The 25,710-nt window shown below is 42.0% G+C and overlaps 1 protein-coding gene across 1 annotated transcript in view; it reads right to left on the bottom strand.

Annotated features, from left to right (window-relative positions):
- LOC129826652 (titin-like) overlaps positions 1 to 25,710 on the bottom strand; it is a 59,249-nt gene that overhangs the window by 23,984 nt on the left and 9,555 nt on the right. Inside the window, exons 2-12 of the mRNA XM_055887612.1 lie at positions 15,225 to 15,361; positions 10,400 to 10,499; positions 8,671 to 8,756; positions 8,225 to 8,396; positions 6,536 to 6,715; positions 6,265 to 6,387; positions 5,987 to 6,120; positions 1,720 to 1,750; positions 1,524 to 1,617; positions 1,280 to 1,400; positions 85 to 1,166 (exon numbers count right to left, since the gene is read on the bottom strand). Of these exons, the coding sequence (XP_055743587.1) occupies positions 85 to 1,166; positions 1,280 to 1,400; positions 1,524 to 1,617; positions 1,720 to 1,750; positions 5,987 to 6,120; positions 6,265 to 6,387; positions 6,536 to 6,715; positions 8,225 to 8,396; positions 8,671 to 8,756; positions 10,400 to 10,499; positions 15,225 to 15,359 (2,258 nt within the window). The 5' untranslated portion in view covers positions 15,360 to 15,361. The remainder of the gene's footprint in view (positions 1 to 84; positions 1,167 to 1,279; positions 1,401 to 1,523; positions 1,618 to 1,719; positions 1,751 to 5,986; positions 6,121 to 6,264; positions 6,388 to 6,535; positions 6,716 to 8,224; positions 8,397 to 8,670; positions 8,757 to 10,399; positions 10,500 to 15,224; positions 15,362 to 25,710) is intronic.

Below are 25,710 nucleotides of genomic sequence, written 5' to 3'. Positions count from 1 at the left end.
ACTTTCTGAAACCACTGCATTTAACTTTATGTTTTACTGTATTTCATAAACACTTGAAACAAAGCAATATTCCCATTCTGTTACCTGATAACTTTCTCTGATTTGTGTTCCTCAGGCTGCTTCTCCGTCTCCTCAACAACAGCAACCTCCGCCACCGTGGCCCATTCCTCTTGTTCTTCCTCCTCTACTATGCTCGCCTCTTCTGCCACTACATTATCCTCCCCTTCTTCCACTGTGGATTCATTTCCTCTTTCCTCCTCTGCATCCTGTTCCTTATAATCCACAAAGGACTTGCTTCGTAAGGACTTTCGTTTGGGTGTGGCTGCTGCGACTGTTTTTGTCCTGCCCCTCTTAGCTCCAGTTTCCACAACTGGGGGAACTTCCACAACCTCCTCAATGCTTTCTGCTTCCACTTCCTCTTCCTCTTGGCTTGTTGTTGTTGCAGCCTTCTCTTCCTCAACAGCTTTGTCCAGGACTTTGTCGTCTACTTCCTCCTCTGTCGTTTCATCTGTTTTTTCTGCCTCTTCCGCTTCAACAACAGTTGGAGTGGATTTGCATCCAGGTGTGGCAGAGGCAGGAGGGGCAGATCTCCTTCCTCTTCTCAGAACTTTGGCTTCCACTACAGCTGCCTTTACTTCTTCCTCAGCCACCTCTTCCTCCGTCTCCTCTTCCACAGGTTGTTTGACTCTTCTTGTGGACTTGCGTTTTGGAGTCTGGGTGGCTGGTACACTTTTTCTTCCTCTCTTCAGGACTCTTGTTTCTACCACTGGAGCTACCACTTCCTTTTCAGGTGGTGAGATCTTCTCCTTTACCTCAGCAGGTTTCTCAACTGCTGGCTGCTCTTCTTTCACTGTCTCCTCCTCAGCCTCAAAAGGTTTTATGAGACGAGTGGATCTTGGTCTCTCTCTTCTTTTCTTTTCCTCATTAGAGGATTCTTCTTCGGCTGTTTCTTCATCGGTTTCTGCCACCTCCTTTGGAGCCTCCATCTCCTCCACCTCTGAGGCCACATTTTCTACCTCCACTTGTGGTTGCAAGGTTTCTTTCAGGTCCACCAGCAACACAGTGGCTTTCTGAATCTGAAGTGTCTGTGTTGCAACAGTCTCTCCAATCTCCTCTCCAAGCTCAGGCTCTACTGCTGTGTCCTCCGTGGCTGTGTCAATGACATCCTGTCCAAAAACATATTTTAAAAGAGAGTGTGTCACTTAATAAGACTCCTTACTCCTGGACACTTGAAAAACAAAGATTAATTGTTTACGAATCGTATGAATCGTATTTGTACCTCAGCTAACTCCTCTTTGTCGGATTCAGCAACAGCAGCAACTTCGTCTTTATTCTCTTGCTGATGCTCTGCCACTGGCTTCTCTTTGGGAGTCTCCACCTCTGCTTCAATATCCTCAATCCTAAACAACACAGACATGCCAAAGTGAATTACCTTCATTTAGGCAATATCTATTTAACTGTTCATGTGTTTTACTGTATTCCATCAACATTTGAAACAAAGCAATATTCACATTCTCTGCTACCTGAGGACTTTCTCTGATTTGCTTTCCTCTAACATCTTCTTGCGTTTGAGGCCACTGCTCCTTCCTCTGGTTGTAACCGGCATTTCTTCATTCTCTGAAAACATTCACCACAATTGGCATTAGGAAGAGAAAAGTCTAATTGTTAGATTTTGTATGTTATCGCGAAAATCCAGTAAATGAATCAACCGATACTTGCCTTTTGTCACCCTGACCAGTGTAACTTCCTCCTATGAACAGAGAAATGTGATTGTAGACCATGTGTTAAGAGTGAATAAGGTATAATTTTATGAAAGAAAAACATAATTACATTGTACACATTGATGTAGTGGTACAAAAAAAATCTGGGTCAACTCAGATCGCCGGTCGCAGTAGAAAATGTATGCTCCCTATAACTTTCAATGCATTTTTCCCCAAAAGGTGGGTAAACTGTCTTGTAAAAAAAAGAGGTGATTAAAATACTATATGCCAATTCCTCAGCCAGGGTTATAACAAACAATATCTGCTCTGCTCCGTTCAGAATCACCAGAAGCAGCAGAAAAGGCAATTTCACCTTTGCTATTCTTATTATCCCCTGGCCCAGGCAATTCCTCAATCAAAGGAAATAACACCAATGTACAGATGCACTTCATCTCATTATACGCAGACCATATTTGACTATATCTCTACTGGTGCAGGGTGCTATGCTGTATTTGACTATATCTCTACTGGTGCAGGGTGCTATGCTGTATTTGACTATATCTCTACTGGTGCAGGGTGCTATGCTGTATTTGACTATATCTCTACTGGTGCAGGGTGCTATGCTGTATTTGACTATATCTCTACTGGTGCAGGGTGCTATGCTGTATTTGACTATATCTCTACTGGTGCAGGGTGCTATGCTGTATTTGACTATATCTCTACTGGTGCAGGGTGCTATGCTGTATTTGACTATATCTCTACTGGTGCAGGGTGCTATGCTGTATTTGACTATATCTCTACTGGTGCAGGGTGCTATGCTGTATTTGACTATATCTCTACTGGTGCAGGGTGCTATGCTGTATTTGACTATATCTCTACTGGTGCAGGGTGCTATGCTGTATTTGACTATATCTCTACTGGTGCAGGGTGCTATGCTGTATTTGACTATATCTCTACTGGTGCAGGGTGCTATGCTGTATTTGACTATATCTCTACTGGTGCAGGGTGCTATGCTGTATTTGACTATATCTCTACTGGTGCAGGGTGCTATGCTGTATTTGACTATATCTCTACTGGTGCAGGGTGCTATGCTGTATTTGACTATATCTCTACTGGTGCAGGGTGCTATGCTGTATTTGACTATATCTCTACTGGTGCAGGGTGCTTTGCTGTATTTGACTATATCTCTACTGGTGCAGGGTGCTATGCTGTATTTGACTATATCTCTACTGGTGCAGGGTGCTATGCTGTGTTGAGGTCCGGAACTGTTGTTTTTACTTTACCTTCTATAACGGTAGTTGAATGTTTGGTTTGTTAAATGTGATACACAACTATGGTGCGTATAATGTCCCTTTTATACTTTACTCCATTTGCTACTTGTGTCATCTCTCTCCCTCTTGCTGCTGCATGCCTTTACAAACCACACCAAGCCCTGCCTCCTGTCACTCAAAAGGGAGAGAAATTGTTCGACCACGGAGTCACGAGTACCTTCTTGCCGTTCACTCTGCATGGTCAGATGGACGCAACGACACCTGCTCACGCTCTTCCCCGCTGGCGCTCGAGGGCGCCAAGCTGCCCTGCATTACGCACTCCTGCCACCATCATTACGCACACCTGCCTTCCCTCGTCATGCCCATCAGCGAATTATTGGACTCACCTGGACTCAATCACCTGTTTATTACCTCCCCTATATTTGTCACTTCCCCAGCTCTGTTCCCCGCTGCTGCATCGATTGTCTTACGTCTGTGTTTTAACCGGTTCTGACGCTGTTCCTGTCCTGTTTCCATGTCTGTTCCGAATAAATGTCGACTCCCTGTACCTGCTTCTCTTCTCCAGCGTCATTCCTTACAGATGCTAGTTTGTCTTTTCTTTCTTTTCGTTGTCATGTCAAACAACAATGTATTCTATGTGCTTCTATAGAATTAGAACAATCATTCTATTTTCATGATTCCAACAGTAAAATACTGTAAAATACCGTCATACTGTCAAAAATTTGAAAAATATTGTGATATATGATATGTCCATATCACCCAGCCCTAATCTCTTTCTTCAAATCAATTGAATCCGACCTCAGTAGATGGAATAATATCCCAGTTGCTTTAACCGGCAGAATATCTATTGTCAAAATGAATATATTGCCCCGACTGAATTTCTGTAGTTCAATGCTTCCCATTGCTCCCCCATCTGGCAATTAGGATCAAATTCAGTGTGGTTTAAAAATCTATATGACAAGGTAAACAATCCCGGATAAAATGAACACATTTACAAAGAGGGAAAGATGTACTGTAGGGGGACTGTCGTCCACCAAACGTTTAATTGTATTTCCAGTCACACTTTTGGATCCCCCCAATGGCCCTTTACCAATATCATGAACAATAACTATTTGAGAACATTCCAAGATTTGAAAGATACATACACATTACCAGGTAACTTCTTTTTTCTATATTTACAACTTAAGTCAGCTATGCTGTCTCTTTGGAAACCCAACTACCAAACCATCCAAAGATGGGACTTATAAATAAACTATCTGGGCTCCCGAAAGGACTGATCACTATAATATATAAACAACTTTTGTATTTGCTCATATTCTGAGCTAGGCATTAAAACAATATGGTCCACATATCTAATTGAATCTGAATAACCCTTCAACTGGAACAGAATCTGGAAAAACATGACCTTTGCATCCCGTAATCCAAACCATCAACATATACATTTAAAATTGCTCACAGGCTGTATTTAACATCAAGGAAATGTTTTATGGTGAAATTGGCCCCAACTCCCACTGTTCACTGTGTATCCAAAATTAGGTAGGCACATTCCTTCATATGATGAGATAGTACCCTGTGTAACGGATGTGAAATGGCTAGCTAGTTAGCGGGTACGCGCTAATAGCGTTTCAATCGGTTACGTCACTTGCTCTGAGACTTGAAGTAGGGTTTCACCTTGCTCTGCAAGGGCCGCGGCTTTTGTGGAGTGATGGGTAACGATTCTTCGTGGGTGACTGTTGTTGATGTGTGCAGAGGGTCCCTGGTTCGCGCCCGGGTCGCGGCGAGGGGACGGTCTAAAGTTATACTGTTACACCTGCAGTTCAATGCTTCTGGGGCAAAGGCACTGCCTTGCAGTGCTTGAGGCATCACTATAGACCGGGGTTTGATCCCGGTCTGTAGTGAGCAGTTCATGATCCTAGGGTGACAACAGAATCATTATGTGATTTCAATCTGGTTTTCTCCTTTCTGTTTTGTTTTATACTGTTCAATCCAACTTCAAACAAAAAAAAAGAAGCATTTTCATGAATTTCTGCATTTCATGCACTTTTGTTATCATTTCCACACTGTGCCACACAGCGCTGCATGATATGGGCAAACAAATATTGGCCTAGGTAATTGTGAACTGTTGGAAATAGAGCGATTATTCTAATTCTAGAGTTTGAATATAGTGGGCAGCACCTTGAATACATTGTTGTTTGACATGACAACGAATGAATGAATAAGCCAGGGAGGCTTATTCATTCATTCTGTGTTTCCACATGACCCTAATTAGATGTTGCATTACATGTTTTCTTACCTCATGTAGCTAGCTAACATTTTCATGCTTTGCCTATTCCTCTTTGACATAGAAGACACTGTTGTATAAACAAAATGCGTATCTATGCCTACACCAGCGTCAGTACAAAGCTGTATTAGATAGCTGCGTTTGCTCTGACTAAGTACATTTAGCAAGCTTGCTAGCCAGCTAATTAGCAGTTAGCATTAGAGGCTAAAAATATTTATTTTAGACACAACTTGATAACAAAAGACAAACTAGCAGTAAATAAACACAAAATTAATAGTGTAATTATAGAACACATGTCACCAACATTTTGTTGCATCTATCTGGCCATGCAGACTGACTGCACTGCAAGGAGGTGCTTGAACACATGTCACCAACATCTTGTTGCATCTATCTGACCATGCAGACTGACTGCACTGCATAGTGAACTGCAAGGAGGTGCTTGGGACTCCATGGTTGAGCAACTGTTCTCTCCTTGAGTGACAGGGTGCAGGACAGGGGGCGGGGCTTGGTGTGGGAAGTGGCATGCAGCAGGAGAAGTCGGAGAAAGACGACTCAAGTAGCAAACGGAGTAAACTATAAAAACTGATATTACACACGCTGGAGTTGCATATCACATTTAACAGACTAAACATTGAAATAACATAATAGAAGTTAAAGTGAAAACCCAAACCGGTCCGTGCATCCCCAGCCCTACTTATTTACCTTAAATCTATTGTTAGATTTATAAAACATACCACAATTTCAACGGTGTACTCCATGGCTTCCTGTTCCTGTAAGTGTGAAGTCACTTCCTCCATAACCACCTCGTTTTCAACCACGTCACGGTTCACTACAGAGTGCTCCGTAAAAGACAGGTTCTTGGATAAGGCTGAGGGAAGAAATTCCATTGTTTTATTGAGAATTGTCTATGTTTAAGGCATATAATGAGGAGTCAATCTAGCCACCTAAATACAGAAATCAAGACACTTAGGGGACGTGCACATCTTCCATTTTAAATCTGTGATAAACATACTGCTCATGGCCATGGCCTGGATCTTGTTGGCTATGTTGGTCCTCTGGCTGGGTCCTCCAACACTCTCCACTTCCCACAGTAGGTCTCTGTGGGCTGGGTACAGGCTCAGATACTTCCCACACACTGGAGAACAATACAGAGCAGTTGTTAGGAAAGTGGACTTGTACTGTAGGCTGATGGCCGCAAGTTAGGGAAATCTGGGAAGTTTTGAGATCTTTCAACCACCCTTGTATTTCTATGTGTACAACTAGTAAAAAAGGTTGATGATTACCTTTGTACATAGCTTTTGAAAGGGGGTATCTCAACCCAAGGTATTCCTCTTTGAAACTGTCAACAAAGTTCTCCAGCATCTGAAGACCCAGACCGTTGCCACGGTGACACTTCCTGACGAATATGGAATCCATGACAGGAATGTGATAGCATTGGGTTAAGAAGGAACTGCACAAGCTGCCTATAGGGAAAACAAATGGAGATGAGATGTCAAGATAGCCAGACATACATTATAGACAGCATACATACAGTCAGTGGTGTAGTGTTCTTTTTTTAGGTGAGGGGGCCTTTAGTTTTAAAAAATTGTCATTTCTCAATTGTCATCAAAGCTTGTACCGACAGATGTACCCTATTGAATATCATTATAGAATAGGTCTATGCACAAAATGCATCCTCCCATTGCAACCTCTTTCTATTCCCACACCGATTGCCAGAAGAAAATGTTATATTTTGAATACCCTCAGAACACCAAGTTAGGCATACCTCATTTCAAAATAGGCCGTCATCACTGTCAATTGTGAATGATAATTCTTCACGTTTTACCGGTGAAAATCATTCACTTTTCTTGTAGACCTATTTAGTTCCAATCAAAACACAGGCCACATAGGCCTGCTTAGTGTTGTACGCTATTGAGTTTTGGCCACATGAGAAAGACATTTTTTATACTATTCAGCGTCAGATAATACATGTTTTTGGTGTAACATGTTATAGCCTACTATTATTATATGTGGTTCTGTTATGGAAAATAGGCCAACTAATGAATCGTTATGTGATCTTGCAAGATATTAAATCAGCTTTGAACTTTACTAAAAGGGGCACCATTGTAAGAAGTGATCATCTTCTATGTGTAATAATAATAATAAGTGATGAGTAGGACTATTAGACGTAGGCAGCAGATCTGTTGAGGGTTATTTTAAGCAATTTGAGCGCCCTTTAAATGATGGTGGTTAAAGGACAGCACCGTAACCAAGTGTCCTGTCCCAGAATGCAGTGTGGGTCACATATTGTTCTGGGTTCCACTGCACAAGAGGGGTCCATAGAGTTTTATGAACATCAAGGCAGACACACGGTGAATTTGGATCCTAGATCTCGTGGGTGTGATGATAAGGTTCATGTTTGTCTGCATACGCTATAGAGTGTGGTACGTTTCTGTAAGCTAAGCACTCGGAGAGTAGGGCAAGTGATCTCTAAGACAGACGTTTTAGAAACCTACCTATAGGCTGCTATAGCCTAGATATTTACAGTATTTAGTATGCCATTCTATCGTTTTGATTGAAATTGAGTGGTAATGAAATATAATTTATTTAGAATTGATCAGAATACATTTTCCAGAAATATTTCTACCAGCTCCATGTATTCTCAAATTGCACAACATCCCTGCATACAGTACATACATAGAAACATCTATGAGAAGTGACAATTGGCTATGTGAGTTAAGCATTATCTGTGTTTTACAATGCACAGATATGATCTTCAGTATCAGAATAATTCATTATTAATGGTCAACCATAGTTTATTTAACAGCACCATAACTAACACTTAAAGCACATAACCTCAGCGCTACCACGCAATATCTCATGTGTGATGAGGATTCTAGCCTAAGATGAGTGCCATGCATCACCCAAAAAGGTGCCACTTAGTGGAGGTGGATAATGGTTAGTTACTCACAACAATAAAAGCTGTTTGGTACCTGAAGGTTTGACTGAGTAGAAACCGACAGCCTGTCCGTCTTTCCAAAGGATCTTGGCGTAGTCGTTCTCTCCGTGGCAGAGGAAAGGTAGTTCGCCTGAACTAATCTCCTTGGCTCTGTACACCACACGGTTCAAAACGTACAGAACTATCCGCTCCCCTATGGTCTCCACCTGAAGACAATCACACAGAAAAACACATTCACTGACTCATACGGTCACATTCTCCAAGATGATATAATCCAATAAACCCACAAAATTGTATCTTTGAGCTATCCTGATTGCATCTTATTTTCAAACTATTTAACTTTGTTATAATAGTATAATAACTTTTACAACAATAGTGAAAACTGATGCACGTGCTATTTTGTATATCTCTATAACCGGGTGGTCTAATTCCCACAAGCAGCAGTCATTTTGTTTTCAAAGTAGAGACAACTAATCATACCGCCACAGCTCCATCTTTGGCAGAGTCTGCTGTTTTTAAGATATTCTCCAGTGACCACCATTGATCCAACAGGTACAGCCCCACCGCTAAGAGAAAACAGACAAAAACAGTAGATAAATACAACATATAAACTATATATAAACTCCTTATAAACATTTGGGGGCGGCAGGTAGCCTAGTGGTTAGAGCGTTGGGCCAGTAACCGAAAGGTTGCTAGATCAAATCCCTGAGCTGACAAGGTAAAAATCTGTTGTTCTGCCCCTGAACAAGGCAGTTCCTTATATTTCCTTATATTTCATAACCACTCAATAAGAATTTGTTCAAAACTGACTTGACTAGTTAAATAACAAACTATTATATATATTTTTTTGAACTATTCAATTTGGTAAATACAGTCAGGTCCACAATTATTTGCACCCTCGATAAAGATGTGCAAAAAAGACTGTATAAAATAAATTATAAAAATTCTGAGCTATATTGTATGCAAAAAAAAGCAATTGCTCAGAAAAAGAGATTTGGTTAAACAAGTTCATTGGCACCACTGTTTTCAATAACGTTCAATACCTCACCTTGCAAGGAGCCTTTTTCAAAAAAAAAAAATTATAGACTGTCCTCTTCAGTTCAAACCACAGGTTTTCAATGGGGTTCAAGTCCGGACACTGAGATGGCCAAATGTTGATTTTGTGGTCAATGAACCATTTATTTGTGGATTTTGATATGTGTTGTTTGGGGTTATTGTATTGCTGGAAGACTCACTTGCTGCCAAGTTGCCAAGTTACAGCCTCCTGGCAGAGGCAACCAGGTTTTTGTCAAAAATGTCCTGGTACTGAGTAAAGTTCATGATGCTGTTGACCTTAATAGAACTCCCCAGGACCAGTGGAAGCAAAATAGCCCCATAACATCAAAGATCCACCACCATATTAAGCAGTGTGGTTATTTTCAGCCTATACATCTTTCTTTCAACGTGAAACCCACCACTGGTGTGCATTGCCAAAGAGCTCTATTTTCATGTCATCTGACCATAGCGATGGTTCCGATCCAATTGCCATTGCCGTTTAGCAAACACCCAAGGTGTTTACATTTTGTTGGATGATAGGAAAATATAGCTATTTGGCCACACACACCAGTTGGTGGGTTTGGCGTTGAACAAAGGATGCGATAAGCATAAAATGTCTCCGTACCTACTGTAAAATATGGTGATGGATCTTTGATGTTATGGGGCTATTTTGCTCAGTATTTTTGCTCCTCCTTATATATCAAGGGTGCCAATAATTTTGGAGCTGGCTATATATATATATATATATATAGAGTCAAGCGGAGTCAATCACCACCTTCCGGAGACACCTGAAACCCCACCTCTTCAAGGAATACCTAGGATAAAGCAATCCTTCTGCCCCCCCCCCCCCCTTAAAAGATCTGATGCACTATTGTAAAGTGGCTGTTCCACTGGATGTCATAAGGTGAATGCACCAATTTGTAAGTCGCTCTGGATAAGAGCGTCTGCTAAATGACTTAAATGTAATGTAAATGTAAATATATAATATATAAGTCATGTTGTTCCTGAAGAAACAAAACATAGATTGGGGCATTACACAATTATTTGTTAGGAAAGACGATTTGAACAAACCATGTTTCAAACTAAACTAGTCCAGTTTAACCATGAGCCGTCTCCATTTTGTGTCAACACCAGCAACACTTTCCCCATAAAACAGTGTGAGTCACTCAGTCACCTGTAAACTGGTCCTGTTGGGAGAATAGGGCGAGGACTTTCTGTCTCATGTTGTCTCCATATAGAGGAACGAAACCCACATTGGAAAGACCAATGGGCACCTGGGAGAGGACATGAGCACAAGGTCAAAGTTCAAACATTAGTTTATAGTATCAACGTCACAGAATATTTCAAATTATATGAATTATATCATATCATATTTGCCAGACCAAAGAGCAACTCCTGTCCCTGAATGTCTCCAGCTGGTTTCAAGACAACATACCCCAGAGGACATGGTCCCAAGAAACAAAGCGATCTTCTGTTGGATCCGACAATTAACCTTGATGGTTGTACAGTCGTTTCAAATAAAAAATTGTGAAGGACCTCGGCGTTACTCTGGACCCTGATCTCTCTTTTGACAAACATATCAAGACTGTTTCAAGGACAGCTTTTTTCCATCTACGTAACATTGCAAAAATCAGAAACTTTCTGTCCAAAAATGATGCAGAAATATTAATCCAATGCTTTTGTCACTTCTAGATTAGACTACTGCAATGCTCCACTTTCCGGCTACAAAAAGCACTGAATAAACTTCAGTTAGTGCTAAACACGGCTGCTAGAATCTTGACTAGAACCAAAAATGTGATCATATTACTCCAGTGCTAGCCTCTTTACACTGGCTTCCTGTTAAGGCTAGGGCTGATTTCAAGGTTTTACTGCTAACCTACAAAGCATTGCATGGGCTTGCTCCTACCTATCTTTCCGATTTGGTCCTGCCGTACATAACTAAACGTACGCTACGGTCACAAGACGCAGGCCTCCTTATTGTTCCTAGAATATCTAAGTAAACAGCTGGAGGCAGGGCTTTCTCCTATAGAGCTACATTTTTATGGAATGGTCTGCCAATCCATGTGAGAGACACAGACTCGGTCTCGAACTTTAAGTCTTTATTGAAGACTCATCTCTTCAGTAGGTCCTATGATTGAGTGTAGTCTGGCCCAGGGGTGTGAAGGTGAACGGAAAGGCATTGAAGTGACGAACCGCCATTGCTGTCTCTGCCTGGCCGGTTCTCCTCTCTGCACTGGGGTTCTCTGCCTCTGACCCTATTTACGGGGGCTGAGTCACTGGCTTACTGGTGCTCTTCCATGCCGTCCCTAGGAGGGGTGCATCACTGAAGTGGGTTGAGTCACTGACGTGATCTTCCTGTCCGGGTTGGCGCCCCACTTGGGTTCGTGCGGTGGGGGAGATCTTTGTGGGCTATCCTCGGCCTTGTCTCGGTAGTAAGTTGGTGTTTTGAAGATATCCCTCTTGTGGTGTGGGGGCTGTGCCTTGGCAAAGTGGGTGGGGTTATATCCTGCCTGGTTGGCCCTGTCCGGGGATATCGTCGGACGGGGCCACAGTGTCCCCCAACCCCTCCTGTCTCAGCCTCCAGTATTTATGCTGCAATAGTTTGTGTCAGTCAGTTCTATCTGGAGTATTTATCCTGTCTTATCCAGTGTCCTATGTGAATTTAAGTATGCTCCCTCTAATTATCTCTGTCTCTCTCTCTGAGGAGGACCTGAGCCTTAGGACCACGCCTCAGGACTACCTGGCCTGATGACTCCTTGTTGTCCCCAATCCACCTGGTCGTGCTGCTGCTCCAGTTTCAACTGTTCTGCCTGCGGCTATGGAACCCTGACCTGTTCACCGGACGTGCTACCTGTCCCAGACCTGTTGTTTTCGACTCTCTCTCTCTCTCTCTACCGCACCTGCTGTCTGATCAGCTAAGAAAAGCCAACTGACATATACTCCTGAGGTGCTGACCACTGTGATTATTATTATTTAACCCTGCTGGTCATATGCACGTTATCTATGCATGTTATAATCTCCACCCGGCACAGCCAGAAGAGGACTGGCCACCCCTCAGAGCCTGGTTCCTCTCTAGGTTTCTTCCTAGGTTCCTGCCTCTCTAGGGAGTTTTTCCAAGCAACCATGCTTCTACATCTGCATTGCTTGCTGTTTCGGGTTTTAGGCTGGGTTTCTGTATAGAACTTTGTGACATCGGCTGATGTAAAAAGGGCTTTATAAATACATTTGATTTGATGTTGTGCAGCACTGGATCCAAGATTCTCACCCACAGCACATTACTTTGTTGTGGCCATGGAATTGCTAGCTAGCTTTAACTGTAACACGTCAAACTCTACACAGTTATTTTATCTGTTTCATCTGGTTTATTTACCTGTGTAGAGTGTGGCAGAGTGAGGGTCTATTTGTGTAGAGTGTGGCAGAGAGGGTCTATTTGTGTAGAGTGTGACAGAGTGAGGGTTTATTTGTGTAGTGTGTGACAGAGTGAGGGTCTATTTACCTGTGTAGAGTGTAGCAGAGTGAGGGTCTATTTGTGTAGCGTGTGACAGAGTGAGGGTTTATTTACCTGTGTAGAGTGTGACAGAGTGAGGGTTTATTTACCTGTGTAGAGTGTGGCAGAGTGAGGGTTTATTTGTGTAGAGTGTGGCAGAGTGAGGGTTTATTTGTGTAGAGTGTGGCAGTGAGGGTTTATTTACCTGTGTAGAGTGTGACAGAGTGAGGGTTTATTTACCTGTGTAGAGTGTGACAGAGTGAGGGTTTATTTACCTGTGTAGAGTGTGACAGAGTGAGGGTTTATTTACCTGTGTAGAGTGTAGCAGAGTGAGGGTCTATTTGTGTAGAGTGTGACAGAATGAGGGTTTATTTACCTGTGTAGAGTGTGGCAGAGTGAGGGTCTATTTGTGTAGAGTGTGGCAGAGTGAGGGTCTATTTGTGTAGAGTGTGGCAGAGTGAGGGTCTATTTGTGTAGAGTGTGGCAGAGTGAGGGTTTATTTGTGTAGAGTTTGGCAGAGTGAGGGTCTATTTGTGTAGAGTGTGACAGAGTGAGGGTCTATTTGTGTAGAGGGTGGCAGAGTGAGGGTTTATTTACCTGTGTAGAGTGTGACAGAGTGAGGGTTTATTTACCTGTGTAGAGTGTGACAGAGTGAGGGTTTATTTATCTGTGTAGAGTGTGACAGAGTGAGGGCTTATTTACCTGTGTAGAGTGTGACAGAGTGAGGGCTTATTTACATGTGTAGAGTGTGACAGAGTGAGGGTCTATTTACCTGTATAGAGTGTGACAGAATGAGGGTCTATTTGTGTAGAGTGTGGCAGAGTGAGGGTTTATTTGTGTAGAGTGTGGCAGAGTGAGGGTCTATTTGTGTAGAGTGTGGCAGGGGGTCTATTTGTGTAGAGTGTGGCAGAGTGAGGGTTTATTTGTGTAGAGTGTGGCAGAGTGAGGGTCTATTTGTGTAGAGTGTGGCAGAGTGAGGGTCTATTTGTGTAGAGTGTGGCAGAGTGAGGGTCTATTTGTGTAGAGTGTGGCAGAGTGAGGGTTTATTTACCTGTGTAGAGTGTGGCAGAGTGAGGGTTTATTTGTGTAGAGTGTGGCAGAGTGAGGGTCTATTTGTGTAGAGTGTGGCAGAGTGAGGGTTTATTTACCTGTGTAGAGTGTGGCAGAGTGAGGGTTTATTTACCTGTGTAGAGTGTGGCAGAGTGAGGGTCTATTTGTGTAGAGTGTGGCAGAGTGAGGGTTTATTTACCTGTGTAGAGTGTGGCAGTGAGGGTTTATTTACCTGTGTAGAGTGTGGCAGAGTGAGGGTTTATTGACCTGTGTAGAGTGTGACAGGGTGAGGGTTTATTTGTGTAGAGTGTGGCAGAGTGAGGGTCTATTTGTGTAGAGTGTGGCAGAGTGAGGGTCTATTTGTGTAGAGTGTGGCAGAGTGAGGGTTTATTTGTGTAGAGTGTGGCAGAGTGAGGGTCTATTTGTGTAGAGTGTGGCAGAGTGAGGGTCTATTTGTGTAGAGTGTGGCAGAGTGAGGGTCTATTTGTGTAGAGTGTGGCAGAGTGAGGGTTTATTTACCTGTGTAGAGTGTGGCAGAGTGAGGGTTTATTTACCTGTGTAGAGTGTGGCAGAGTGAGGGTTTATTTGTGTAGAGTGTGGCAGAGTGAGGGTCTATTTGTGTAGAGTGTGGCAGAGTGAGGGTTTATTTACCTGTGTAGAGTGTGGCAGAGTGAGGGTTTATTTGTGTAGAGTGTGGCAGAGTGAGGGTCTATTTGTGTAGAGTGTGGCAGAGTGAGGGTCTATTTGTGTAGAGTGTGACAGGGTGAGGGTCTATTTGTGTAGAGTGTGGCAGAGTGAGGGTCTATTTGTGTAGAGTGTGGCAGAGTGAGGGTCTATTTGTGTAGAGTGTGGCAGGGTGAGGGTTTATTTGTGTAGAGTGTGACAGAGTGAGGGTCTATTTGTGTAGAGTGTGGCAGAGTGAGGGTCTATTTGTGTAGAGTGTGGCAGAGTGAGGGTCTATTTGTGTAGAGTGTGGCAGAGTGAGGGTCTATTTGTGTAGAGTGTGGCAGAGTGAGGATAGAGACTGAAGAACAGCTTCGATCTCAAGGCCATCAGACTGCTAAACAGCCATCACTAACTCAGAGAGCCTGCTGCCTACATGGAGATCCAATCACTGGCTACTTTAACAAAGGGATCACTAGTCACTTTAAATAATGCCACTTTAATAATGTTTACATATCTTACATTACTCATCTCATATGTATATACTGTATTTTATACCATCTATTGCGCCTTGCCTATGCCGCTCGGCCATCGCTCATCCATATATTTATATGTACATATTCACATTTACCCCTTTTAGATATGTTTGTATAAGGTAGTTGTTGTGAAATTGTTAGGTTATATTCCTTGTTAGATATTACTGCAGTGTCGGAACTAGAAGCACAAGCATTTCGCTACACTCGCATTAACATCTGCTAACCATGTGTATGTGACCAATACAATTTGATTTGATATTTACCTGTGTGTTGTTTGCGAGGGTGAGGTGTTGTGGTGAGTGAAGGGGGCTGTGGAGAAGGCTGTTCATGTAGTCCTGGGCTGATCTCTCCAGGATCTCTTGGCTCACGCTGACCAGGCCGTCCACAGGGAACTCCATCCCTACAGGAACACAGAGCACTCAGTTCACAGACATGCAGTGTGTAGACACACACATATTTTTTCTCTTTATATAATCCTACATTTCACATGTGACGTGTGATTGTCATGGGACTGGGGGGACTTTGAAAAAGGCAGTGACACAGACATGATGCTTATTTTGGGAGTACACTAGGTCAACTGTTTGGAACTGAGCAATAAGCCCTTTTCATATATGCAAGTTTCAGATTGACATGCAGCTCTAATGGTACCAGGCAGTACAGGGAATCATTGACGTGACCTGCCTCCATCCCTGCAGGCATAAACTAGACAGTGTGCAAAACATGCTCTTTCCATGACATAGCCTGACCAGATGAATCCAAGTGAAAGCTATGATCCCTTATTGATGTCACTTAAATCCACTTCAAATCAGTGTAGATGAAGGGGAGGAGACAGGTTAAAGAAGGATTTTTTCAACACTGCTGGGTTAAAGAAGGAACTGCAACACTGCTGGGTTTTTCAAGCTCAACAGTTTCCCTGTGTGTATCAAGAATGGTCCACCACCCAAAGGACATCCAGCCAACTTGACAACTGTGGGAATCTTTCGACACCTTGTAGTCCCCAAAGCACAGGCATCCCTGGGTCACACCTCTTTTCAGTTTGCTGCTGCTAGCGACTGGAACGAGCTGCAACAAACACTCAAACTGGACAGTTTTATCTCAATCTCTTCATTCAAAGACTTAATCATGGACACTCTTACTGACAGTGGTGGCTGCTTTACGTGATGTATTGTTGTCTCTACCTTCTTGCCCTTTGTGCTGTTGTCTGTGCACAATAATGTTTGTACCATGTTGTTGTTATGTTGCTACCGTGTTGTTGTCATGTTGTGTTGGTACCATGTTGTTGTCATGTTGTGTTGCTACCATGCTGTGTTTTCATGTGTTGCTGCCTTGCTATGTTGTTGCCTTAGGTCTCTCTTTATGTAGTATTGTGTTGTCTCTCTTGTCGTGATGTGTGTTTTGTCTTATATATATTTATTTATTTTATCCCAGCCCCCATCCCTGCAGCAGGCCTTTTGCCTTTTGGTAGGCCGTCATTGTAAATAAGAATTTGTTCTTTAACTGACTTGCCTATTTAAATAAAGGTTAAATAAATAAAAAATTAAATAGTCCATGCCCCGATGAATTGAGGCTGTTCTGAGGGCAAAATGGAGTGCAACTCAATATTAGGAAATAGTTCCTAATGTTTTGTACACTCAGTGTACACTTACAGACTACAGAGCAGTGGTTCTAAAAACAACATCTCCCAAAATGCAAGAGAATCAAGTAGGCCATTGGTGGATGAGCTGATGTAGCTCCAACAAGCTGATAGTTGAATTCTTACTACTTGTTGACTAGCAGTTCGCAGACAAGACTGTGACAGATCTTCAGAAAGTGACTGCAGTTTTGGGACTTTCACAACAAAAGGAATGCAGTCATCTGTGTATCCTCTAACATTTGTATATTATAACATTCTATTTTGTAATTAAATGATGCACTGTTATTTATTTATTTGATTACATTAGTCTATTGAAGTCTATCATAATAATCATATTAGTCTAATGAATTTCTCATGACCATCTGAACAGCCCAAAGTAGATTACGTTATTAGGACAATAGCATTTTCGAACAAAGAAAACATATCTCTACCACCAGCCTTGATCATTCAGTTTGTATATTGTATATACAGTACATTCAAACAATAGTCGAGACTAGCGTGGTTTCATCTACGCAGGGAAGGAGGAGATTACTCTTCTACTGAGCTGTCATTGTCATCGAATCTAATCCACTTGTCACAACAAATACCAATAATCCTGCTTTGATCTTTCATGCTTACGTGTGTGTGTGTGTGTGTGTGTGTGTGTGCGTGTCCAACTAAAGAGCGGTCAAGGTCATTTCAGCTTCATATAGACAACAAAAGAGAAAGTAAATAGACAGTAGATACTAGAGTCACATTGACTTGGACTTGAGTCTGACTCAAGTCACAAATTTGATGATTTGAGACTGGATAGAAAATAAAATAACTTGAGACTTGACTTGGACTTGGAGCCTCAACACTCGGGACTTGACTTTGACTTGAGACTGATGACTTTAAATGATCCATCCAGGTTTTGTAATGTTTAATTTGAATATTGTTTATTCATACTATATAATGTATTCTCAGTGAATTACGTGATGTTTTTCACCTCCTGTTCAGAGAAATTAGCCAATGATGGAGCTTACATTTCCCCCATAAATTAGTCTTAAGACCAGGCAAAACAGCCTGAAATAAAAAAAATCCCGATAGAATTTTAACATATACATTTCAAAAACTTTATGAAAATGTATATTTTCTTTAGTTTGTCATACTACAGTCATCAACATTTTCATACATTTTAACCCCTTTAAAATACAGCAATAATTTAAAAACTCATAACATTAAATTACACATAATTTACAAGACCATTTCATAGAGAATGTTAAACTGGACTATGTTTAGTAACGTTCTTTGAAGAGATTGGGTCTAGATATCTAATTTACACACAGTACATTTACATAGTGGCAAATAAAAGTATGTGAACCCTTTGCAATTTCTGCATAAATTAGTCATACAATTTGATCTGATCTTCCTCTTAGTCACAACAACAGACAAACATGGCGCACTTAAACTAATAACACACAAATAATTGAATTTTTCTTGTCTATATTGAATACCTAATTTAAACATTCACAGTGTAGGTTGGGAAAAGTATGTAAAACCCTTGCATTTAATAACTGGTTATCTGACCTTGCTGATAATTGTATGTGTTGGATACAGAGAAGAGGCATTCAGAAATGATGTTAAACACTATTATTGCACACAAAGTGAATCCATGCAACTTATGACTTGTGAAGCACATTTTTACTAATGAATTGATTTAGGCTTGTCATGACAAAGGCCATACTTATTGACTCAAGATATTTCAGCTTTTCATTTTTAATTCATTTATCAAATTTTTTACTAACATAATTCCACTTTGGCATTATAGAGTATTGTGTGTAGGCCAGTGACAAATAATCTCTATTTAATCAATTTTAAATTGAGGCTGTAACACAACAAAATGTGGACAAATTCAAGGGGTGTGCATACTTTCTGAAGGTACTGTAGATAACATTTTATTTTGGGGGAAAAAATATTTCTTATTTTACAAATAGAAAGATTTTAAAAGTATTTATCCACAATCTGCTCTGGAAAAAATGCAACCAAAATATTTAGGCTGAGTTCATCCAGTGTCCAGAAAAATGTATTTGTGCGATATGCAAAAATGTGCATATTTAATGAGCTATTGCCTAATTTGCATGTTGTAATAAAATATTTCATAAAATGTTTAACCCAAAAAAGTATTATATTTGTCTACATTAAACTGGTAAAATGTGATTATTATTTGATTAAGGGGAAAAATTGCCCTATGAGTGTGTGTTGCCTGGTTTTAAAGTACTAGGTTTTGCCCACTAGATGCTGTTGCTGCTACTGCCACACCCTTTTATCAATGTTGCTTGTCTCATGAGTACAACATTTTCTTTACAACTTTGGGCAACAAAAAAACAATCGCTTTAGCTCATGTTGAAAATCATAATAATAATGTCATCCTCACAATTCAAGCCAGTCCTCCATGAAACCAAAGCAGTTTGTCCTTCTCTTAGGTTTAATCTTAATCCAGGAAATGGCCACTGTTTATGATTTATTCTCTTTAAAAAAAAGGTCTGGATTAGACTATTCCTGGTGAACAAGCAAATCATTAGGCTACAGCAGTTATAATGGTTTCAATGTTATGGTCTCTAAAGGTCTTCAATTGTAAAAGTCCAAAGCACATACTGTATAGTGTTTTACGACGGTAATGGGATTGGGTTGGGTTTGATGGTAAATTACACTAATCGCACGACATATAAAGAGGTGTTTTAATACTTTTATTGACAAACAGAAAACTGCCATGCAACAGTCACTAGTCCATTTCTCAATGTATTTGTTTGGGCTTGTAGGAAAAGTCTTCATTGCACCATAAGGATAGCCCTCTCAGAGAGCTGCCATTTGTTGGACTCTTCAAGGTCAGTTGGCTTGAAGCATTAGCTGCTAAGAGAAGGAAAAACGAAATTGCTTTCATGGAGGACTTGAGGTTTGACTTGAGGATAACCACACAATTTATTTTCACTAAAATCAAAAGCTATTGGTTTTTTACCCAAAGTTGTAAAGAAAATGTTGTGATCCATTGAATAAATGCAAGAGACCGGAAAAAATGATAAAAGGGTGTGGCAGTAGCAGGAACAGTAACATCTAGTGGGCAAAACCTGGTACTTTAACATTAATTTATGGGGGAAAATGCAAGCTACTTCAATGGCTAATTTCTCTGAACAGGGGGAAAAAACAATCGAATTCACTGAGAAAACATTACATAGTATGAATAAACAGTACTCCAAGCCGCAGCTTCATACTACTTGTCAAACATAAAGCACTGATGATGTATACTGGATGTTGGGGTCCTTGGATGGCTTTTGACCATTCATTTAGATTGCTTAATCACTGTTTAGAAGAGTGTTGGTCCAAATCGGATATTGAGTACTATATTTATTGAATATTGTATGAATCCTATACATTGAAATGGCCAAATTGGGTGCAATAAATTAGCTTCATTTCTCAGTGTTCAAATCATCTTTCAACAAAATAATGTTTCAGGAATGTTAATCTTCTGTTTCTAATTACAGAAACCGTTTCGGAACAATCTGAGATGGTGGGTGTTGAAGTCCTCTTTCTGGTGCTTTTTGAGGCGGAATTACTCTGTGGACTAAAAACACAGTCACACACACACTCCAACACACACACTCCAATGTCATGTCAGTCATACAAACATAATAATTAGCAAAAATGTAACCTGTCATATGCCTCTATTAACCATTATTATACCAATACTAAGAACAGGTTGAACACGTTTGTCTGACTTAGAGGCACACCAAACTGCCTCCGAAGCTAACATTGTAGGCTAACATCTCAAATCACTTTACATTACCATTTTTTAAAACAGTTTTGTCATTTAGCAGATTCTCTTATCCAGAGCGACTTACAGTTAGTGCATTCATCTTAAGATAGCTAGTTGATAAAACCACATTAGTCAGTACATTTTTCCTCAATAAAGACGTTATCAGCAAAGTCGGTGCTATTAGGAAAAAACGTTTTTAAAAATGCATGTGGGGGGGTAAGACTGAGATGTCTTATTTAAGATACTCTTTGAAGAGGTAATCACACCTGATGAGGAACAGTAAGCTAACGTTAACACTATGCTAATGTTCCAAACTGCTCTGAGAGAAGAACCACCAAGGGAATAAAAACAGGCCACCACATGCTGAGAGAGAGAGAGAACACTAAATCTGTTTTCAGTTATAACAGCAGAATGGATCTACTGTCAGAGTTCCAAACCTCACGGCCGAGAGACAGTGACTTCTTAAAGATGTTATTAACTGAAGATGTTATCACGTCAGTTGGATCATTTGATAATGGGCTCTTCTCAATCTGTTTTTGCTTCCTCAACACTTGTTGAGAGCCAGAAAGAACACTAAGTTCTAGCTAGCATTTCTCGAACAAGCAAACACAAGTTCTGCAAGTTGATTATCTTGTTATGACATAAGACCAGCCTATGTTTAAATCTACCTGTAGACTGTCAAGGACAAGTCAACTAAACTATGATGCAAAATTTAGTACACGCTGAACCGAAGTAACAATGGACAATAACTGGTTAGGATCTCTGTTTGTGACCTTCAGTACAATTAATTCAACAATATACAAACAAGAGTTTGTCAACAAAGCAGGCATTTATCTATACTGAACAGAAATAGAAACGCAACATGTAAAGTGTCAGTTCCATGTTTCATGAGCTGAAATAAAAGAACCCAGAAATGTTCTATATGCACAAAAAGCTTATTTCTCTCAAATTTTGTGCCGACACACGTGTTTAAATCCCTGTTAGTGAGCATTTCTCCTTTGCCGAGATAATCTATCCACCTGATTAAACAGCATGATCGTTAAACAGGAACACCTTGTGCTGGGGAAAATAAAAGGCCACTCCAAAATGTGCAGTTTTGTCACAAAGCCACAGAGGTCTCAAGATTTCAGGGAGCGTGCTATTGGAAGGCTGACTGCAGGAATGTCCACCAGAGCCACCTCCAATGTAGTTTTAGAGAATTTGGCAGTACGTCCAACCGGCCTCACAACCGCAGACAATGTGTAACCACACCAGCCCAGGACCTCTACATCTCCCCTATGCACTCAGGGTGAATTGTGGAGTGGTAACGTGCTTAACCATGCCACTGCTAAAAACTCTGGGTTTAAAATGGTGCAGTTCACACATATTTAAGTGTTGAGAAATAAATAAAGTAGGAATGGAAAGCTGGGATCCCCCTCTTTTTAACAAAGACCATAAAAACTACTATGTTGCCCGCGATTACAGGAATTGTTGTGCATTGACTGCTTGTCAGAATGCATGTTTCTCTCCCTGTGGCATTCGTAACTTCCATGCGGCTCGAGATAAATATTTATCTTGAATAAAACACACAACAACGAGCCAACTAGGTAATTAAATATACTATTCTACTGTGGGGTTGTCAGATTGTTGTAGTCATCACTCGTTTTGTTTGCAGAGGGACTGTTTCTACCGTCGTCAACCTTTCGCTTCAACGCAGCGCCACAGCTACATGACAGCAGCGGAAACCCTGGTGCACAGATATCTACATATTCACAACAGGGCAGAACGGCTCATAATAACGGAACGGAGCAAATGGAACGGCATCAAACACCTGGACACCGTGGAAACCATGTGTTTGAGGTATTTGATAGCGTTCCACTGATTCCGCTCCAGTCATTACCACGTCCTCCCCAATTACGGTGCCACCAACCTCCTGTGATACACACAGAAATACACATGAAGAAATAAACACACTATATGCACACGCACACACACACACACACACACTATTGAGCACACACACACATGCACCAGTGAACATACGCAAATAAACATATACACACAAGGCCATATAATAAACACTCAATACATGTAAAGATTCAAAACATAAACAACAAACACAAACAAACATAAACAACAAACACAAACAAACAACAAACATAAACCACAAACAGCATGCATAATCAACAAACAAAAACATATGTATGGACACCTGAATAAATATAAACACACAATAATGGACTACGGTCTATGGCACGAATTTACACATATATACACAAACACTTTCCATGTGGTCTGTTCCAGTCCCTGTTCCAGTGCAGACCCCCCTCTCTCTCTCCTCAGTCCCTGTTCCAGTGCAGACCCCTCTCTCTCTCCTCAGTCCCTGTTCCAGTGCAGACCCCTCTCTCTCTCTCCTCAGTCCCTGTTCCAGTGCAAACCTCTCGCTCTCTCCTCAGTCCCTGTTCCAGTGCAGACCCCCCTCTCTCTCTCCTCAGTCCCTGTTCCAGTGCAAACCTCTCGCTCTCTCCTCAGTCCCTGTTCCAGTGCAAACCTCTCGCTCTCTCCTCAGTCCCTGTTCCAGTGCAGACCCCTCTCTCTCTCTCCTCAGTCCCTGTTCCAGTCCCTGTTCCACTTTCTCGCCCCTCAGTCCCTTCAGACATTAAGATCAGCAGCGAGCGCACCATAAAGTTTCCTGTACTTGCACAACGGGTTCCCTCAATCTCCGCCCTTCTTTATTGACAGAATGTGCACTTTCACATGGTGTCTGTCAATGAGTCAAATAAATTCACGTGACAAATCTCACTCAATATATTCCTCCTCACATCTTAGCCCTACACTATGAAACAGGCCTGTAAGAAGCAATGTAGGAGACGAGGAGCAGGTACAGGGAGTGAAGGTTTAATAGCAGACGAGGAGCAGGTACAGGGAGTGAAGGTTTAATAGCAGACGAGGAGCGGGTACAGGGAGTGAAGGTTTAATAGCAGACGAGGAGCAGGTACAGGGAGTGAAGGTTTAATAGCTGACGAGGAGCAGGTACAGGGAGTGAAAATTTAATAGCAGACGAGGAGCAGGTACAGGGAGTGAAGGTTTAATAGCAGACGAGAAGCAGGTACAGGGAGTGAAGGTTAAATAGCAGACGAGGAGCAGGTACAGGGAGTGAAGGTTTAATAGCAGACGAGGAGCAGGTACAGGGAGTGAAGGTTTAATAGCAGACGAGGAGCAGGTACAGGGAGTGAAGGTTAAATAGCAGACGAGGAGCAGGTACAGGGAGTGAAGGTTTAATAGCAGACGAGGAGCAGGTACAGGGAGTGAAGGTTTAATAGCAGACGAGGAGCAGGTACAGGGAGTGAAGGTTTAATAGCAGACGAGGAGCAGGTACAGGGAGTGAAGGTTTAATAGCAGACGAGGAGCAGGTACAGGGAGTGAAGGTTTAATAGCAGACGAGGAGCAGGTACAGGGAGTGAAAGTTTAATAGCTGACGAGGAGCAGGTACAGGGAGTGAAGGTTTAATAGCAGACGAGGAGCAGGTACAGGGAGTGAAGGTTTAATAGCAGACGAGGAGCAGGTACAGGGAGTGAAGGTTTAATAGCTGACGGACATGCAACTGAACAGGAACAGAGTCTGGACATGAACACTTAACAACAATTAATGGGGACACAGGGAACACTACAGAGGAACAGACATATATACAGGGGGTAATCAACCACGGGAAGGAATCCAGGTGAGTCCAATGAGCGCTGCTGCACGTAATGATGGTGACAGGTGCATGTAGATAAGAGTAGCTGGGTGCCCTCGAGCGCCAGGGAGGGGGTTCGGGAGCAGGCGTGACAAGGCCAACATTCACAGGACCATGACGAATTACCAGGACATGTACTAAATTACTTCTATGCTCGCTTCGAGGCAAGCAACACTGAAGCATGCACGAGCGCATCAGCTGTTCCAGGCGACTGTGTGATCACGCTCTCCGCAGCCGATGTGAGTAAGACCTTTAAACAGGTCAACATTCACAAGGCCGCAGGACCAGACGGATTACCAGGATGTGTATTATTTTGTATTTTAATTGACTACAGCTCAGCGTTCAACACCATAGTGCCCTCAAAGCTCATCACTAAACTAAGGACCCTGGGACTAAACACCTCCCTCTGCAACTGGATCCTGGACTTCCTGACAGACCGCCCCCAGGTGGTGAGGGTAGGCAACAACACATCTGCCACACTGATCCTCAACATGGGGGCCCCTCAGGGGTGTGTGCTTAGTCCTCTCCTATACTCCCTGTACACCCACAACTGCGTGGCTAAGCACGACTCCAACACCATCATTAAGTTTGGTGATGACACAACAGTGTTAGGCCTGATCACCGACAATGATGAGACAGCCTATAGGGAGGTCAGAGACCTGGCAGTGTGGTGCCAGGACAACAACCTCCCCCTCAATGTGAGCAAGACAAATGAGCTGATCATGAACTACAAGAAAAGGTGGGCAGAACAGGCCCCCATTAACCTTGACGGGGCTGTGTCCACATCACCAACAAACTATCATGGTCCAAACACACCAAGACTGTGATGAAGAGGACACGACAACACCTTTCACCCCTCAGGAGACTGAAAAGATTAGTCATGTGTCGTCACGCTGGTATAAATGAGTCGGGAGACAGGCGCAGGAATGTGTAATAGTTTTTTTATTAAGCCCAAATTACGGCGTGCCGTGTAAAGGCACAGGGACGAAGACCAAACAAACACGTTTCAAAACATAGGGTAGTAACCCTAACAAAAGAGCGAGGAGTACCTTGAATAAATAACACAAGCGCACAATGATTATCATACGGGACGAGACCCGTAATCATCTGCGCAATCCACAAGGGCATGAAAGCTCAAAACACACAGCACAGGTCCTCACACACACCAACAGACATAGTAACAATACATCGACAAGACCATGGTGAACAAAGGGCACCTATATATAAATTCAATCAGTGGGAAGAGGGGCCAGGTGTATGTAATGAAAGTTCCGGAGGGATCCGCGACATGGGTCCCCAGATCCTAAAAAAGTTCTACAGCTGCACCATGAAGAGCACTCTGACTGGATGCATCACCGCCTGGTATGGCAAGTGCTTGGAATCTGACCGCAAGTCGCTACAGGTGGGTAGTGTGTACGGCCCAGTACATCACTGGGGCCAAGCTTCCTGACATCCAGGACCTACAGTTGAAGTCGGAAGTTTACATACACCTTAGCCAAATACATTTAAACTCAAATTTTCACAATTCCTGACATTTAATCCTAGTAAAAATTATTTGTCTTAGGTCAGTTAGGATCACCACTTCATTTTAAGACTGTGAAATGTCAGAATAACAGTAGAGAATTATTT

Source organism: Salvelinus fontinalis, chromosome 28 (assembly GCF_029448725.1).
Source record: "Salvelinus fontinalis isolate EN_2023a chromosome 28, ASM2944872v1, whole genome shotgun sequence".
NCBI classification, from domain to species: Eukaryota; Metazoa; Chordata; class Actinopteri; order Salmoniformes; family Salmonidae; genus Salvelinus; species Salvelinus fontinalis.
Note: the sequence above shows the minus strand (reverse complement) of the source record. Positions and strands in the feature narration are given on the sequence as shown.